This window comes from Oryctolagus cuniculus, chromosome 4 (genome assembly GCF_051225735.1).
Source record: "Oryctolagus cuniculus isolate XC-2025 breed Fujian yellow rabbit chromosome 4, ASM5122573v1, whole genome shotgun sequence".
Lineage (NCBI taxonomy): Eukaryota > Metazoa > Chordata > Mammalia > Lagomorpha > Leporidae > Oryctolagus > Oryctolagus cuniculus.
The window spans coordinates 112488040-112506925 of NC_142870.1; the positions used below are offsets into that span (position 1 = coordinate 112488040).

An 18886-nucleotide genomic window follows, 5' to 3' on the forward strand; every position below is an offset into this window, starting at 1 on the left:
TGCTGCTGGAGCCTGTGCTGTGTCTCTTGAACTTAGTGGTGAGCTTTCTCATTATGAGTTACACAAGAGAAAATAGCCAACAACTTAGCAACTTCACTTTTTTTTCCTTTATTATTTTTTAATTAACAAGAAAACAAATACAATTATCAGGGAAAAAATTAAGGTTGCAGACTAACTGGATTTAAATCATTCATAGTTATGCTATGCATTTATCTAAGTTTCTATGATTGAGAAGGACTTCAACTTAAATTTCCACTTGTATGGGGGTACTTCAAACATCTGTGAAAAAATGGGATTAAAAGATAAATTTATTTTGTTACAAAACATTTTTGAAATCTGTGCATAATTTTTTCATAATGCACACTTTCCATAAAATTTTTGAAGGTTCCTTATATGCACAGCTTTCAAATATTTTTTGCATCAAAACAAACTTGTTTTTGAAAAGGGTTTATTTATTTGAAGGGCAGAGTTAGAGAGAGAGCTGGAGAACTAGAGAGATCTTCCATCCTCTGGTTCACTCCCCAAGTGGCCTTAATGGCTGGGGCTGGCCCAGGAGCCTAGAGCTGCCTCTCAATCTCTTATGTGAGTGCAGGGTCTCAAGCACTTAGGCCATATCCTTTGCTTTCCCAGGCACATTAGTAGAGAGCTGGATTGGAAGTGGAGCAGCCAGGACTTGAACTGGTGCCTATATGGGGTGCTGGCATTGTATTCGGTGGCTTAACCCACCATGCCACATTACTGCCCCCAAATAAACATCTTTTAATTCAATTTTTCATGAATTTTTTGAAGTCCTCTAGATTTCTTTCTAAGTCCTTTAAGACCACTAATAGGAAAAATGTGATAGTTAAAATATATAGTTTTAATTAAGCCAACTTCAATTCTATGCATACTCTGAGATTCAGAGAAATTATAATTTGATGATGTTTCTAGAACTATTAAAAGAAAAGTGGAGTTACTTCTGTTAACAGAAGGAAAAAAGCTAACAAATAGAATTGACTTTTAATCATATGGGGAATTATTTCTAGCCCAAATAAGAAAAATAACAACAGGGGCAGGTATCTCGGCACAGCGGGTTAAGCCACCACTTGAGACATCTGCATTCTGTATTGGAATGCTTGTTCCAGTCTCAGCTATTGCACTTCCCATTCAACTTCCCACTAATGCATCCCAGGAGACAGCAGAGGATGGCCCAAGGGTCTGGGCCATTGCCACCACGTGGGAGGCCCTGGTGGAGTTCCAGGCTCTGGTTGCAGCCTGGCCCAAACCTGGCTGCTGTGGTCACTTGGGGGAGTGAACCAGAGGATGGAAGATCTCTTTCTCCTTCCCTCCCTCCCCTTTATTCTGTCTTTCAAACAAATAAATAGAAAATAAAATTGTCAATATGGTAGTGACTCGAATCTTCACAGAATTTCCTTTCAGGGGTTTCAGAAGTCGCTCCTGAGCTTCTCTCTCTTTTGTGTCTCAGTTGCATCAGCCCCTCATCCTTGAGATTTTCACTTAGGGAACCTCTCCCTTCCTGTTCAGCATCAAAATCCTCATGTCTGCCTGCCGAGTTGTGACTGCTTTCTCTGGGATCTTCTTGCTTGCTTCTCTCCTCCAATGTAAATGACACAAGTTACCATTAATCCTTCCCAAACACAGCTCCTACCACAGCACTCACATGCTCAAAGCATTTGGGAGAGTTCTTATTGCCTACAAATCCTAGCTTGTTAAGAAAGGTTGTCCACAGTGTTATCCAAATTTCCATTTCCAAATTCATTTCCCACTATCTTCCAACCTCATCATTCTCTAAATATGGTATAACACTTCCAGAGTTAGGGGAAAGATGTCCTGTTTCCAGTCTGAGTTGTAGAGAGGGAATTTTGTGACTCTCAATAACTAATTTTAATTTTCTGAGCATCAGTGTTCCATGTCTGCAAAAATATGGGGAAGACTTGAAGCAAAGGCTCACCATGAGCTGAATTTTGTGAGAAAACATGTTTGGTTGGCCCCAGTGCTTCATAAAAATACTAATTTCTAATACTTCTAGACCAATATATGCTTCCTTATTGCCACGGGCCCTTATTCTCTATTGTGCTTCCTCAAGCAAACTTTATTGTCCTGTGACATCAGCCAGGCCCCTGAATGCAATTCTGCATTAAATTATTTCAATGCCCCCACCTCTCACATACTGTATTTCTGTGACATGCCTTGTGACACTGTACACGCTTCCCCAATTTTGTGTTTCTACAATGCTTGATTCCTCTCATTTCAAAGGTTAAAGAACAGAGAAACAGGACAATGAATGTATCAAAAACAAACTTTGTTTTTCTGGCATGTTTGTCAGGACTGTGCTGAGAAACAGTGAGTCCAGTGATGAAAGACTGATGGAAGACAATAAGAAAAAGAGTCCAACATTTCCTTATTTTGACATAAACAGCAACTCTTATACCCAGTGCAAGTAGAGGTCAAGCTACCATCTGTTTTTTCAAGCATTTTCCTCGTGATGAACTATTCTATTGCTGTCCAAGAAACCTTTGCCCTTGAACGTCAAAAGAAAAAAATATCCTCGGGTCAGGAAATGTTCTCCTTCATTGATGAGGTTGATTGGAGGTAAAATCACAGAAGTGGAAAACTGGAACAATCACTTAATTGACAGGGAGAATTTCAGATCGCATTGTCTTTAACACTGTCCCCTCCTCCGTCACCCTACCAAATCTGGTATCGTCCTCTGTGCACTAGATTCCCCAGAGTTATTAAACTCTGCCCTTTATTGTTTATTTGAGTGCTATTGATCCTCTACTCTTTTAATTATTTCTTTTTACCACAGCTTTCATAGATTTCTTTGAAGTTGGAGGCCAAAGGTCATTTCCACTGTGAGGAGTAGTATTAAATTGGATTCCTTTTTTACTGTGACCTGGTTGGTAATTGAGGATATATCTTAGCAGCTGAGAACCACAGTCTGGACTATCTGACAGCCCAGGGACGTTAACTTTCACCTGCTACCTCTGAGCTAGTTCTTTGTCCTCTCACTGGATTTGTAACTCTAACAGCAGTCCCTGAATTAACTTGCTGGGGGATTTGAAACCCGAAAGAATCTGTTCTTTAAAAGGATTCTGCCAACAATGTGCTCTTTTGCTTCCTTTAATTGGGCAAAGTTGAGTCAATCTTGATCTGGCAATCAAAGCCTTGGGAAACTGCTGTTTATCACACACCAGATAGCCTTTCTTTTCTAACAAACTCTTCATGGATGCACAAGGGGCCAATTGAGATCAACCGAAGCAGTTGTGGTGGGTGTTTTCAGGCTCTAATCTAGAAAGAGGGTAATTCGGAGCAGAATGCTTTTGAAAAGCACTTGTTCTCCATCTCACAAAACAAGCTTAAACAAAATTAAGAGCAATGAAGAAGGGACATCAAGTTTTCTCTATGGCTTGCAGTGATGGGATTTTTCCAATGGTTTCCATGCCCTGGATCGTGCTCTGTTCTTTTTATGACGAGTCACTTACGAGAGATTGGGTGTTGTTAAAGATCTATGGAAGGAAAATGTGCCTTTATCTCTGCAGAGCAATGAGGTCCTTTGCATGAGTGGCCGCTATGCTCGTTATGTGGGATTGGTTTTGCTGAGTGAAGACCTCAGCGCACGGCCTCACGGAGGGAGGGAGACCTCTGGGCCCTTTTCGCATGTGCTCACTTTTGTTTTACTCTCACATTTTATTCTGTCGTCATCCCCTCAAATTTCTGCAGTTCTTTCTAAACCTCAACCCTTCACCTGGGCTCAGAATACAATCTCTTTTTGCCTCATGATGGCTGCCACAGTCATCATCTTCTGCCTCCCTGCTGCCCCATGCCAGTATCCTTATTTAAGCAATATTTTCACTTTCTAATTAAATGTTTTCCTTCCCTTCCTCTCCTCATGCCTAGTAAAACATATTTCTTATAGTATGGACTTCAGATAATTTTCAACAGAATTTCTTGCAATAACTTTTTTTTTTTTTTTTGACAGGCAGAGTGGACAGTGAGAGAGAGAGACAGAGAGAGAGGTCTTCCTTTGCTGCTGGTTCACCCTCCAATGGCCGCCGCGGCTGGCACGCAGCGGCCAGCGCACCGCGCTGATCCGATGGCAGGAGCCAGGTACTTCTCCTGGTCTCCCATGGGGTGCAGGGCCCAAGCACTTGGGCCATCCTCCACTGCACTCCCTGGCCACAGCAGAGAGCTGGCCTGGAAGAGGAGCAACCGGGACAGAATCCGGCGCCCCGACCGGGACTAGAACCCGGTGTGCTGGCGCTGCAAGGCGGAGGATTAGCCTATTGAGCCACAGCGCCGGCTGAAATAACTTTTATGAATGCAGATTTTGGGGCCCCATCTCACTCTGACTACATCAGCTCATTTGGCAACAGGGCCAGTGAATCTGCATTTTTTGCATGCCTGACAGTGATTTGCTCACACACTAACATTAAGAACCTGTCCACATTAGCTCCTGATGGAGCCCCCTCCTCCTTTTGCTGTAGAGCTCCTTACACATGTGACGCCCTTGGCCTCTACTTCCTCTAGTCTCCTTTCCCCCGCTAACTCCACACTACTTCTTGCTTTTGGACAAAAGATTCTGAGATCCCAAAAGGACAATTCTAATTTCTTCCTGGTAAAACTGTCTACTTACATTTTGAAAATAGGAATCGATGCTTAGCTGCAGATCGTATTGACAGAGTTAAAGCATAAGAAGAAAGTTCAGTCAAAGTTAAAGAAAATGACGCTATTTCTGTCTCCCTTTGTCAACTGAATTTAAATGAAAAGTGATAGATATTATGTGGGTAAAGTAATGCCATTGAGAGGGGCATATCGGCAGATGAATATATCTAAAGCCACTTTTTTAAAATCCATAACACAATAGTACAATATACGGTATTACTGCAAGGTAGTAAATACAGATAGGAGAGTAACAAAAAATATGAGATGTTTTATTCACACCAAACATTCACTAAAGCAGGAACATACCTAATATTACTTAACTGATGTAGGGGATACAAAGACATGAGAAATGCACAGTCCTTGTCCTCAAATAATTTATATAACATATTGTAAATCACTTATTGAATTCAAGCATCATGTGTATCACTGACTGCAGACAGCAATGCTTTGTTTCCCTATTTGTACACTTGTGAAATCTGGTGAGACGTAAAGGAATAATGAAACATAGCTAGTACACCAAATGCAAAATGCCGTGTGAAAACACAAAATGATACAATCCAGTTTAATTTTATGTATCCAGTTTAATTTTACATATCAACTTGACCGATTAAAGGTATTATCAGATAGTAAGTCAAACATTATTCCTGGGCAAGCTGTGTATTAGATTTCTCCACAGAAATAGAATACAAGAGATAGATGTATATGTTAGATAGGTGATAGAAAGGTAGATGATAGGTAGATAGATTGATATAGATATAGACAGATATAGATAGATAGACAGATAGACAGATACTAAAGGAGATTTATTATAGGAATTAGATCATACAGTTATGGAGGCTGAGAATCCCACAGCATGCTATCTGCAAGCTGGAGAACCAGGAAAGCCAGTGAGTGGTATAATTCATTCCAAGTCTGAGGGCCTGACAATGAAGGGAGTTGACAGTGTAAGGCCTGGAGCTTAAAACTGGAGAACCCAGATTTATGATGTCCAAGGGTGGGAGAAGATGGATGTTCCAGCTCTAAAAGAGAGAGTAAATTCCCTTTGTTCTCTGCTTTTTTCGTTCTACTTTTGTCCTCAGTCAATTGATGGTGAATGGCACACACCTATATTGAGGGAAGGCAGATCTTCCTTACTTGTTTCACTTATTCCAATGCCAACCCTTTCCAGAAACACACTCACAGATGTACCCAGAAATAGTGCTTTACCAGCAATCTAGGTACCCCTTAATCCAGTCAAGTTGACACCTCACATTAGCCATCGCAATTGTAAGGGTGCTTCTAGGAGAGGTTAGAATTTGAATCAGCAGGCTGTTTAAATATTGCCCTGACCAGTGTCAGTGGGTGCCATCCAATCCATAGGGGCCCAGATAGGACAAAAATGTGGAGGGACGGTGAATTCATTCTCTTAGAACTGGGACGTCAGTCTTCTCCTTCCCCCAGACATCAGAACTCCAGGATCACAGTTCTTCAGCCTCAGACTATCACCCCCCCACCCCCCCCACCCCCCGCTCTTCAGACCTTTACACTGAGGCTCAGTGACACCCTGGTTTCCCTTCCCTGTTTCTCCAGATTGCAGTCGGCTTGCCACAGGACCTCATGGTCTCCATAGTCAAGGGAGTCAATTCTCATAATAAAATCTTATATTTGTGTTTTATCTTATTGGTCCCTCTCTGGAGAACCCTGAATAATACATTTAGAAAGTCTTCTGATGCTTTTAAAAAAACAAATATAAGATTAAATCAACTTAAAATCATCGGGTATAGTGATAGTGTTACTTGCATCTGTGAAAGATCATAAATAAACTAAACTTCCAATAAGGATCATTGTTTAAATACATTTAATAATATCCATATGATGGAAAACTATGCAACTTTTAAATTCATGTTTTGGATAACACTTAATGCAGTGAAAGAAATATTCATAATGTGTTAAGTGAAAAAATTCAAGAAATAAAATTATATATTAAAGTGCATATATGTGTATGTACATGCATATAAATGTATTATTGCTTTATAACTAAGACTAAATGGGGGTGGGGCAGCACTGTGGTAGAGTGGGCTAGGCTTCCTCCTGTGCTCCGGCATCCCATATGGGGACCGATTTGTATCCTGGCTGCTCCTCCTCTGATCCAGCTCTCTGTTATGGCCTGAGACAGGAGTAGAAGATGGCCCAAGTGTGTGGGCCCCTGAACCCATGTGGGAGACCTGGAAGAAGCTCCTGGCTCTGGATTCGCCCAGTTCTGAATATTGTGGCCATTTGAGGAGTGAACCAACCAAGGACTTGGGCCATCTTCTACTGCTTTCTCAGGCCATAGCAGAGAGCTGGATTGGAAGAGGAGCAGCCGGGACTAGAACCGGTGTCCATATGGGATGCTAGCACTTCAAGCCAGGGTTTTAACCTGCTGTGCCACAGCGCCAACCTCCAGAGCATTGTATTTTACTCCAGAGAGGTACACAAAGAATATACACATTTGCTCTCTTACCTTCTCGTACTCTTGGGCAACGCAGTTGACTTCCTTGAATGTCATGTTGCTTGATTTTGTGCCAAGTGAGATACTTACAAGAATCTGATGGGAGCTTTAAAATAATAAGAGAAATATCATCTGGCAACATGTAATTTATTTATTTCTGTGAAAATTAATAAAAATCCTTCCCAAATATTTGGTTAAGTTAAACTCCAAATATCTAATAGTATGCTCCTGAAAGCCATGTTTGTTTCGATCTAAATAATGTATTCTTAGTCACCTTAGCGTCCCTCAGCACCTGAAACTGGTTTATGTTGGATGGTAAATGGCAGCATAAATAAATATATGGACGCATTCATGAATCTACTTTACATCAGCTCTGAGAAGTCATCCTTTTTTATTTATTGGATAGCTCATGAGGAATCTCATTCCATTTCAGAACAATGCTAACTGTTAAGATCCTCATTATATGGACCCTTTTCACTATTCAATTCCTCTAACTTTAATGCACAAGTTATGCCTCTTTGAGTCCCTGCAAAAGTATCCCTCCACAAGTATTTGATAACAGCTATTTTCTTCTTCCCAAGTCATTCAAATTTTACTTCCAAATCATGGTTTGTAGACCATTAAACATCCTGCCTGTTCTTCTTGGGAAGGGTTCTAATCTGCTGAGATTTCCCTTAAAGTATATAGCCAGCATTAAATAAAATGCTTCAGATCTGATTATCTTTCTTGTTTCAGATAGCATATTACTGACCAAAATATGGGCCTATTTGTGGCGCTTTTATATTATTTACTAATTACTATACTAATTACTAATTATGAGGTTGTGATCGATAAAAATTCCAGTATTTTTTATTTATTTTTTATTTAGTAAATATGAATTTTCAAAGTACAGTTAATGGATTACAATGGCTTCCCCCCCCCATAATTTCCCTCCCACTCACACCCCTCCCATCTCCCGCTCCCTCTCCCATTCCATTCACATCAAGATTCATTTTCAATTATCTTTATATACAGAAGATCAATTCAGTATATATTAAGTAAAAATTCCAGTATTTTATAAAGCTTATGATAGTTTCAACGTTTAACACAAATAAACAAACAGAAGTCATGATACTAAAGAGAATATCATGTTAGATACACACATTACACCATAGATTTATTCTTCTGTTAACCAACACATACATACAGACACTCTCTAAAAAATGAACTCAAAATATTTAAAGAAATGCAATTGGTGTATATGGAACACTTGTGTTTATCTCACTGGGAAGTGTCTTGTATGCTTTAATGTTTGCTTGAACTGTAAATTTGGAACTAACCAAACAGGTTTTTTTCTGCCTTTAACCAAGTTAGACCCAGGATTAAACCAAGTTAAACATTTCTCTTTACTACAGGATTTTTCAGAAACTTTAATAAACTAATAACACCAGTGAGTCTATACCATAAAGTGTTCCCTTGAACTTTTAAACCATGAAAACTTTTATTCTTGGAGCAACACCTAAGACTAGTGCCTTCTGGAGTGAAGAACTTGGAAAAGGCTGCTTCCAAGTAAATTGGGAATAAGTGAGTTTCAAATAATATTTCGAGAATAATTCAATAAAATTTGACCTTTTAGTTTCATTACTTACTCATTCAGTGATCTTGTTTGAGTTAATATTCCAATATCAATAATTTAAAAAATAGAACTGGTAACAAGATTTCTCTATCTTATTAACAGTAACACTAAATTTTAATTAAGTCTTGAGCAATTCTTTAAGCCATTCTGAAGACTGCTAATGTGATTTCAAGGGATTGACTCATCCTTTCAAACTAATCTTTAAAAAACCCGTAAACACACATAAATTTTAGATCATTAAGGAAGACAGCCCCGGACCTCTTTTTGGTTTGTTCAGCTCTCATGTTTATGGAAGATTTTCTTTTTAAGATGTTATGTGCTTTAGGAAGTTTTATTTTCTTGCTTCTCTCATCAAATAAAAATTTCTTAAGAGTTAAAATTTCCTGGGGCTGCCACAACCCATTGTATTTTATGAAGCTTGTGCTGGTAAAAGAGAAAAAATATATAAGGTAAAATTGTATTTAGGAAGAGAGCTTTCATTTTTTCATCTGACATCTAAATTTGTACAAAAGTATAACCTGTTTGTTTCTAAAAGAAGTTATTGATTCTGGAATTCCTTAAATTATAGGAAAATGAGCCATTTCATGTCTTCATTTCTATGTAAGGTTATAAATATGGTACAGCATAGTGGTTTCTTCCTGAGGAATTCATGAATTTTGGTATCTACTTCTGTTTGTTACCCCCTTTAATTCTAATGGACCAATTGATTAATCTGTTGGTTCAACAGATATTTTTTAAGCTAGTGTGCTTAATTTAATTTTACTCATATATTCAAAAATACAGTAGTGAGAAGCTGAACTCACGAGGAGCAGCCGAGAATCAAACCTAGGTACGCTGATGTAGGACACAAGCATTTTAACCAGTTTCTTAATGCTAGGCCAAAGATATACCCTGGTCATTCATTATCTTTTCTCTTTTTTCTCCTCTGTGATCTTCCTTCCTCTACCTCCATTTCTTTCTTTTTCTTCTTTGGACTGCGCTATCAAACTTTCATTTGCCATAGACAAGCAGAAGGGTAGGTTTAGGAAGCTAATATATTTACATTAAAATGTTAAATATAAGATGCATCCTTTTTATGAACATATCATATTTAAAGAGCTTTTTAAAAACATTTACCAAGGATGATACTCCAGAGTCTGAACGTGGATGGAATATTCTGCTTGACAGAGCCGACCACTGATGAGCTTCACTGGGAGTAGAGTCGCACGATGAAGCAGATGGGCAAATCTCCAGACTACTCTTACTCTCATTCCAACCTGAGGATCTGAGTAGAAGAAAATTCTTGAAGGGATTACACACCTCATTTAAAGGCTTGAAATGTAAATACCCTTGTGTGAAACAACCACAAGATAAAGCACAGACTTTTCCATTTGTGGGAGAGGTAAATTATACTCTGGGATTTTAACTAGATTTGGAAAGAACTTTGCCATCTTGCCATAGTTCCAACATCTCTTTTTTTATTTTGGTGTGTATGTGTGTGTTGGCTAGTAGTCATTTAAGACACATTTTCCTCAAAGGTAAGGGTGTCTGTGTAGACAGAGTCTTAGAAAAAGAGAAACTGAATAGTACACACACATCTACGCATGCATATTTGTTTCTAAGATATTAAGGGGTTCAGCTCTTGTGTTGGAAGTTCATTCCTAAAGAGTCACAATAGCAAAGAGAGGGAGAGAGATTTCACTCCCAAATGCTCATAAAAGCCAGGGCTGGGCCAAGTTAAAGGCTCCTGGATGTGGATGACCGGGACCCAACCACTTGCACCACCACCTGCTGCCTTCCAGGGTGCACATTAGCAGGAAGCTGAAATTGCAAGTGAAGCAAAGATTCAAACCCAGGGACTCCAAGACCGATGGTCAGCATCCCGAGTGTCACCTTAACCTTTGCACCAAACACCCACCCCTGTATTCCCATTTTTATACTGTTGAGATACAGCATTTTTTTCTGCTCTACTGTGTGAATCTTGATCATTGTTTATTATTTTCCTATACTTTTCCCTTTCCTCAACAATAGTTTTTAAGTTTTTCTTTCTGTAGTTAGTGTTGTACATTATTTTAGCCAATGATTTGAAAATAATATCTAAAGATGCTTTTTGTGTAAGTAAAAATAAAATCATGCCACTCTATATTTCTGGCCTCCTGCTTTTCTTGATAGATTATTTTCCAGGCTCAAAGAATCTTAAGATAAATTATTCCATACTTTACAGCACAATTATTATGTCTCTATAGCAATTTTGTTTACAATAAACTACTATATCTTATATATTGATGCTGCCTTCATGAAGATTCAGTTTTCACTTACTAACTCTTCTACTACATTCAGAGAGCATAGCCATTATATTGTAAAACAGCACTCTATACTAAAATTAGCATCATATTCTAAAAATAACAGCACCATGCCATTAAAAGTAGCAATAACAATAATATCCTATTTTCAGGGAGAAAATTTATTTCTCCATCTACCACTAAAATCAAGTATTTGGTCTTAATTATGTGAAAAAAATCAGGGCAGGAATTATATTCCTCTCGTATCTTTCCCACTTGAGTAATTGTTTCACATTTTGGATATTATTTCTTGAAAATGCCAAAAAGTATCTTATCATAAAAACAAATTAACAAACATTGGAAGAGTGGTATTAAATTTTCTTTTTATTGTTCCCCAAACAGGTGTATCCTACTATCTGTTTGGGTCAACAAACGCAAGAAAAAATTCAAGGGGAAGTAAAATACCAAGGAAGAACAGGGTACAAATGCTTAACTGACTTTTTTAGTTCATTGTCTTTGTTGAAATATACTACCATTTTCTTCCAAAATGAAACCAGGAAAATAAAGATCCCAAGCATGGCCTAATCTTTCTTCAGTAACTGGTATCTTGTAGTTGCAAACTCCAGTGATGGTTACACGGTGTTGGGTCATCTGAATAGAATGATCTAGAAGCCTTCCTTTGACTTGTTTTTTAACCTAAAGAATGAGAAAAGGCCTTGTTTTGCTTATACAATCTCTCTAAAGTAGAACATAGAAAAGTATTCCCATAATTAAAAAATCTGGGGCCGGCACTGTGGTGCAGTGGGTTAACGCCCTGGCCTGAAGCGCAGGCATCCCATATGGGCGCCTGTTTGAGACCCAGATGCTCCACTTCCTGTCCAGCTCTCTGCTATGGCCCGGGAAAGCAGTGGAGGATGGCCCAAGTCCTTGGGCCCCTGCACCCATGTGGGAGACCGGGAAGAAGCTCCTGGCTCCAGGCTTCGGATCGGCACAGCTCTGGCCGTTGTGGCCATCTGAGGAGTGAACCATCGGATGGAAGACCTCTCTCTCTCTGTCTCTCCTCTCTCTGTGTAATTCTGACTTTCAAATAAAAAGAATCTGATAAGAAAGGGTCCAATTGACTGAATTTGGCTATACCTTTTGGCATAGTGCTACAGCAGCTGCAAGGTGAAATTAAATTTGAGTAAGTGAACCACTATAATCCAAAAGTCGTACTTTCGGAATTTATATTTATTAAAGGTTTTCTATAAAAAAAAGAGTAAATGAAAATCATCTCATCATCTTAGAATACATCAGCTTTATTTCTGGTTTCAACTAGACAGCTCTTTGTGACATTGTCCTGATAATGACTACGCATTTATTAATAAAAGAAGGCAATTGAAACTTTAGTAAAACACTTAAGTAGATAGCTGACATCCTCTCTGTCATGTTTTTCCTAACATGTTGAAGAATGAATTCAAGAACGATTATGAGTATCAGCTAAAAGACTCTATTCAGTAGATAACTAGTCTGATTGTTTCTGGATGTAAAATCTCTTTGTGGGCCCTAATATCTAGTTCCTTCCTTTGCATTCTTATTTTACAGCTGGGTTCTACTCCAGGTTGTAGTGATAAGGACCACGTGCTGGGAGGATCTGTAAAAACCTCTGGAGCATTCTCAAAATCCTTTTTACTCCATGACTTCTTTTATAAATTCCATATGGGACTTTTCTACTCTCTGCTCTGTAGATGAACTCAGCCAAACAAGGTTATTTCTATTCCTTAAGTTTAAAAAAGAAAAGAAAAAACAGCACATCTTTTAGATTATATCGCTAACCCAAACCTCTGATCCATGTGCAGTCTTAACATGCACATCACTAAAGTCAACACTGCAAGAACTGGAGCTCCAGGCCTGGATCAGGCACTTGTACTCCTGATTATTCAAGAGAATAAAACGTCTTATAAAAGATGATAAGAAAGATTTTCCTCACCTTTAACATTCACTCGGACGTTGACATGGACTCCGACTTAGTGATAGGGTTTTGTTGTGTTTTGTTTTGTAACGTTCTTGCTCCAATGATAACTACTACTCTTATTAACATATTAATTTTATAGTTTATGTTTATTGACTATTTACCATGTGCTGGGCAGTGTACTATGAGCTTCATGTGAACTAATTCATTTAATCATTCCAATCAACTCAGGAAGTTATTAGTATTATTTTGATTTTATAAATGAGACAGAGAGAGGTGAGGTAACTTGCCGAAGCCACATCTACATGGTACCAAGTGCTCCTAATCACTAGGATTCAAGTAAGAATTGAATAAGCTCTGTGCTCCTTTAAGTGATTATAGAGCTCTATCATAATTATGGTGCAGTTTTTATTAAGAAAAATCATTAACATTGATTTTGCCCTATTCTGATTGTTCTGCTTAACCACATAAAAATAATTGCACAGGTTAATAGAACCTTTAAATTTGAGCAGTTATTTACTGAAAGCCAAAATTCAGCCTTCAGCAGCAGAACCTGTGAGAACACCATAGCAGATAACATCAAGCTGTTTTTATAACCCACTCCTAACTCCCCTTCCCCCTCCCATAAAAACCGACATATGCAGTTTAGTTAGTATATTGGTTTACTCATTTTTAATCTTTCTGCCTGTGGTGAACAAACAGTTATCATAAATTACAAATCTAAACTCTTATGAAAGCGGAGTTTATTTTATTAATGTTCTAATATAAAGCTGCCATGGAGAGGATGTCATGGCTAAAACTGTACAGCATTCGCCAGCCATGATTTATAGAGTCTTTAAAATAGGTGGCGTTATCGGAATTGGCCATCTATTCTTGGTTTTGAAAAGTGTAGACCAGCTAACAAGACGGAATCAGGAGCGCTGAGACTGCCTGATGGAAAACAACAGTAAGAGGACATCGGTTCATGAGCACCTTCCATCAGAAGATTGCAACGTCCTTTACAATCACAACCCCATAAGCTTCATAAATCGTCTGCTGCAACGGGTGCTGTTTAATTAAAATGTCAAATCGGTGATTATGTAACTGTGTAAGTCTAGTGAAGGAGGAAGTGGCAGGTGGCCTGGTTCTTGAGGGGAAGCTGAGCACTGGATTTGAATGAAGTGGGATTGGATTCACATCATACAGACCGGAAGGCTCCTTTAAGACATAAAAGGTTGTCAAAATAGTATTAAATACAACTTAATTTCTAAATGTTCCATTTATATACTCATTGCTTTATCATGACAGCTTTATCGCAGATAGGAATGAAGGAAGCTCAGACTTATTTTTCACTTTGCAAAAAACCCTCTCTTCTATCAAATCTCATCTCCCCTCCCAAAAATATTGAGAAAAGTTCTCAAATCCAGTGAGATCTTGAGAAAACCAAGCATTTCTTTTTTTAACTTTTATTTAATAAATATAAATTTCTAAAGTACAGCTTATGGATTACAATGGCTTCCCCCCACCTATAACTTCCCTCCCATCTCCCTCTCCCTCTCCCATTCCATTTACATCAAGATTCATTTTCAATTCTCTTTATATACAGAAGATCAATTTAGTATATATTAAGTAAAGATTTCAACAGTTTGCACTGAGACATGGTCTAGAAGGAAATTACTCTGAACTCTAGTGCATTAAATTTTGATGAAAGGAGATAGAAGTTCAGTCTTTGCTTTCTTAAACCATTCTTTTATCTTTCAGTTTTTTTAAAGAGAGATTTGTGTATGTATTTGAAAGAGTTACAGAGAGAAGGAGCGAGTGAGAGAGAGATCAATCTTTTATCCGATAGTTCACTACCCAAGTGGCCACAAAGGCCAGGGCAGAGCCAAGCAGAAGCCAGGAGCTTCATCTGGTCTCTCAGTGGGTGGCAGGGGTCCAAGCACTTGAACCATCCTCTGCTGCTTCTTCCAGACTACCAGCAGGGAACTGGATTGGAAGTGGAGCGGCCAGGACTTGAATTGGTACCCATTTCAGATGTCTGCATATCAAGTGGTTGCTTTATCCACTATGCTACAGTGCTGACCCCTATTTTTTAACACCCATAATTCCTGCTCCCCCCATGCATAGATTGCATTCTTTTGTAAAGCAGGTATCTACATGTTAAACATTTTAATGAGATAATACAGAGTGCTCTCAATCAAGTTCTTATAGAATCAGGAAAAAATTTTATATTATAAGTTGCTGGTTGGCAAGTTAGGTATATGAGGCTTTTAAATTTGAACATCATTACTACTTGCTGATACGATAGCTCTAAGTTCCTAGAACTAAATTCACACATTGAATACATAAGAATATCAATAAACTATTCTGAAAAACTGATTTATAGATATTCCAAAAATATTTCTGTTATCACAAAGCCTAGAATTTCAACAGAAACATCTTAAACTAAGTTTTTTATTCCAAAACCACACAATAAATCTTAATTTAAAAAAATTTGCTATAAGAGTGAGAAAAAGAGAGACGTACAGTTTAGTACATGCTCACTCGGACTTACCCTTAATGGTAGAGCTAGAAATGTGCCAGAGGATTCCAATTCAATCCCATTAAGGTGTCATGTATCAATGCCATCTTACTAGTCAAAGTGATCAGTTTAAGTTCATAATTGCTCATAATGACAGGATTAAGTGTCAAAGGGATCACATAAACAAGACTAGTGTCTGCTAATACTAACTGACAGAATTAAAAAAGAGAGAACAATCCAACATGGGAAGTGAGATACACAGCAGACTCATAGAATAGCAGATGTCCTAAACAGCACTCTGGCCTCAGAATCAGCCCTTAAGGCATTCGAATCTGGCTAAAAAGTCCTTGAGAGTATTTCAGACATCAAAAGCCAAGAAACTGTGGCTAGAAAAATGACCTAAATTAAAGATCTCTGTGAGAGAGATCCTAGTGGAAAGAACAGGCCATCAAAGGAGGTACCTTTCTCTGAAGGGAAGAGAGAACTTCCGCTATGACTATGGCCTTGTCAAAATAAGATTGGAGTTTTCTAAAGGTTTACTAATTGAAAAATAACAATTCTTATAATAAAAAACCTTTTATACAGTGCTCACAAATAAAGATCAGTTTGGTACAGAGTATTACAAGTTTTACCAAGTGGGAAAAAAGTGAGGCTTACAATTCTACAAAGAACTTCTACCCATTTAAAATCTATTGTTTTATGAACCAGTTTCTCCAAATTATGACACTGAGTTGTTCGCATTAAAATCAACACAATAACGCCGGCGCCGCGGCTCACTAGGCTAATCCTCCACCTAGCGGCGCCGGCACACCGGGTTCTAGTCCCGGTCGGGGCGCCGGATTCTGTCCCGGTTGCCCCTCTTCCAGGCCAGCCCTCTGCTGTGGCCAGGGAGTGCAGTGGAGGATGGCCCAGGTGCTTGGGCCCTGCACCCCATGGGAGACCAGGAAAAGCACCTGGCTCCTGGCTCCTGCCATCGGATCAGCGCGGTGCGCCGGCTGCAGCACGCCAGCCGCGGCGGCCATTGGAGGGTGAACCAACGGCAAAGGAAGACCTTTCTCTCTGTCTCTCTCTCTCACTGTCCACTCTGCCTGTAAAAAAAAAAAAAAAAAAAAAATCAACACAATAACTTCACACTTGAGATGTGCATCATGGGCTAGCAAAAGAGAATTTCTCTTCCTCCTTCAGCCTCTGATCCCCTACCTAAGCATCTTCCAATGCTTCACCATTGGCAGTAGAAGGAAGCTGTTAATAAGTTCCATACACTTAATGAAACCACAGTGTGAAAATCCTGAGAACTGAAGTTACAAATCTCATGTTTTTAAAGGTGAGAGCCAGGTTATACACAAAGGCAATATAAGGAAAAAATTTTGAGGAACCCGTAAACCCCTTAATTTTGTATTGTTTAATTATCGTATTTTGAGAAAGGAAACTGCTAAGTTTTGAAGGAAGGAAACAGGGTTTTGGCCTCTTACTTAATTTGATTTGTGGCTTAAAAATTTTTCTTTTGGATTTGTGGCTTTAATGAGCTAGTTCAAGTCTTGCTTTTGTGATAGTAATTTCATTTCAAGTTAACTGGTTAATACTAATAGCTATTTCCTGTTAGCTGTCTTATCTGTTGCCCCCATGAAGCCTACATACGCTTTCATAAAGAGCTCTGTGTATCTATAGACTTACCATTATTAAAAGAGTAAGTCTACCTCTCTCTCTCTTACAACGGTGATCACAGAAATTGCATTGCATTTGTAACCAGTTGCATGGACTCAAGAGAAAGAGTGGTGGTTGGATATGCTTCTCTCTCAAAGCAACTGCCATCAGTAGTGCATACTGCATGACTTAACATCTTTAAATGAAATATAGTCTGGTAACACTTTCTAGGCTTCCTGTTTTTCTGTTTTCTCTCTAGTAATGACAAAGGTCACATTTAATTTCATTTTCCTACCTTTCCGACATGTCTTGCAGGTGCAAAAATATCCTCTTGCCTTCATAAAGCTATTTTTCTGAAGACATTTTTCATCATGTTCCCAGGAGGGGATATGAAGAGCTGTCCTCCAAGAATCTGCAGCCTCTTTTGGGGGTCTTCCATGGATTCATTGTGACCAAGGAAACAAGCTGTTGCCTAGCAACATGGCCCTTTAGGAGGTATGGTTACCAATCATTCAGAGTTCAGCAAAGGTATTCCTGTGCTTCTGAAGCAGCATGCACACTGGACATTGTTTCCATGGAGTTGTCTCAATTGTGGTACAACTGAAATCTTGACTACAAAAGTATAAATGACAGCAGAAGGAATACACATCCTTTGCTTCCCTGGTATGTTTGCTGTTTCCAGTTCCATTATTTCTTGAGCTGTTTGCATCTGGCATCGGTTTTGTTGAAGTGGTACCCATGCAATATGTCCCTCAGTGTTTGATTTCTTGCTTCCCTTCTCTGGTTTCAGAACTAGCAAAGGAAACAAAAGGGAAGATATCTAATTCCTGCTTGAACTTTGTTCAAATAAAAAGCCTTTGAACTGAAGGCAGGGAATTCTACCTAGTTCATAACAAGAAAAAAAATAGATTTTTTTCTAAAGTAAGTTTTTATGCCTTTTCACATAAAATGGAAAGAATATCACATTATACTGTGCACTCATTTACTGGTCCAACAGTTCTGCTCAGAATGTTTCCTATGCATATAGAGCACTGTGAGTTGCTAACTTCATGAGCTGATAAAATGAAACCTGTCTAAGCCTATGACATGCGTATCTTCTTTACCCAAAGTAGGAAAGTGTTATCTGTGCTTTTAAGGACTGAGATACTGCTGTTTACCAAAAGTACAGCAAACTGTTTTATAATTTTTATTGCTTCGGAGAATATGATATATAGGAAATCACTGCACTCAAAATTTAATTTCAAAACAAAATATCTGGCATATCTTGGAAAAAAAGCATCAAGTTTTCCTTTGCATTCTTTTTGATTTGCACAGTAATAGACCAGCTATCAACTAAAAAGTTTTCAGCAGTCTTCTAAATGTGTTTCATTTGAAAACATACTCTCTTCCACACTGTCTCTCTCAGAACTTCCACCGTACACCCAAAATGCTTCAGGCTAAAATTTAGCATAAAATATCCTTGCCAAAAATATAATTTATCATATTTTGCTAAAAACTCACAAATTGATTTGTTTCTATACTGTTTAGTTTAAAAAAAATTTTTTTATTTGAAAGACAGAGCTGGAGAGAGCATGCACAAGTTGAGAGAGATTTCCATCTGAAGGTTCACACCCTGAATGCCTTCAAAATCCAAGGCTGGGCCATGCTGAAGCCAGGAGCCTGAAACTCCATCCAGGTCTCTGACTTGGGTGGCAGGGCCCCAACACTTAGGCTGTGATCTTCTGTCCCCCAGGATCCATGAACAGGAAGCTGGACTCGTATGGGATGTGGGCATCACAGC

The 18886-nt window shown here is 38.7% G+C and overlaps 1 protein-coding gene across 1 annotated transcript in view; it reads right to left on the minus strand.

Moving 5' to 3' along the window:
- The window catches only part of LOC103350516 (acidic leucine-rich nuclear phosphoprotein 32-related protein), a 30291-nt gene extending 12399 nt beyond the window's left edge, over positions 1 to 17892 (minus strand). The window contains exons 1-3 of the mRNA XM_051818763.3: positions 17402 to 17892; positions 9867 to 10014; positions 7148 to 7241 (exon numbers count right to left, since the gene is read on the minus strand). Coding sequence (XP_051674723.3) covers positions 7148 to 7241; positions 9867 to 10014; positions 17402 to 17412 — 253 coding nt within the window. The 5' untranslated portion in view covers positions 17413 to 17892. The remainder of the gene's footprint in view (positions 1 to 7147; positions 7242 to 9866; positions 10015 to 17401) is intronic.
- Positions 17893 to 18886: the final 994 nt, after the last annotated feature.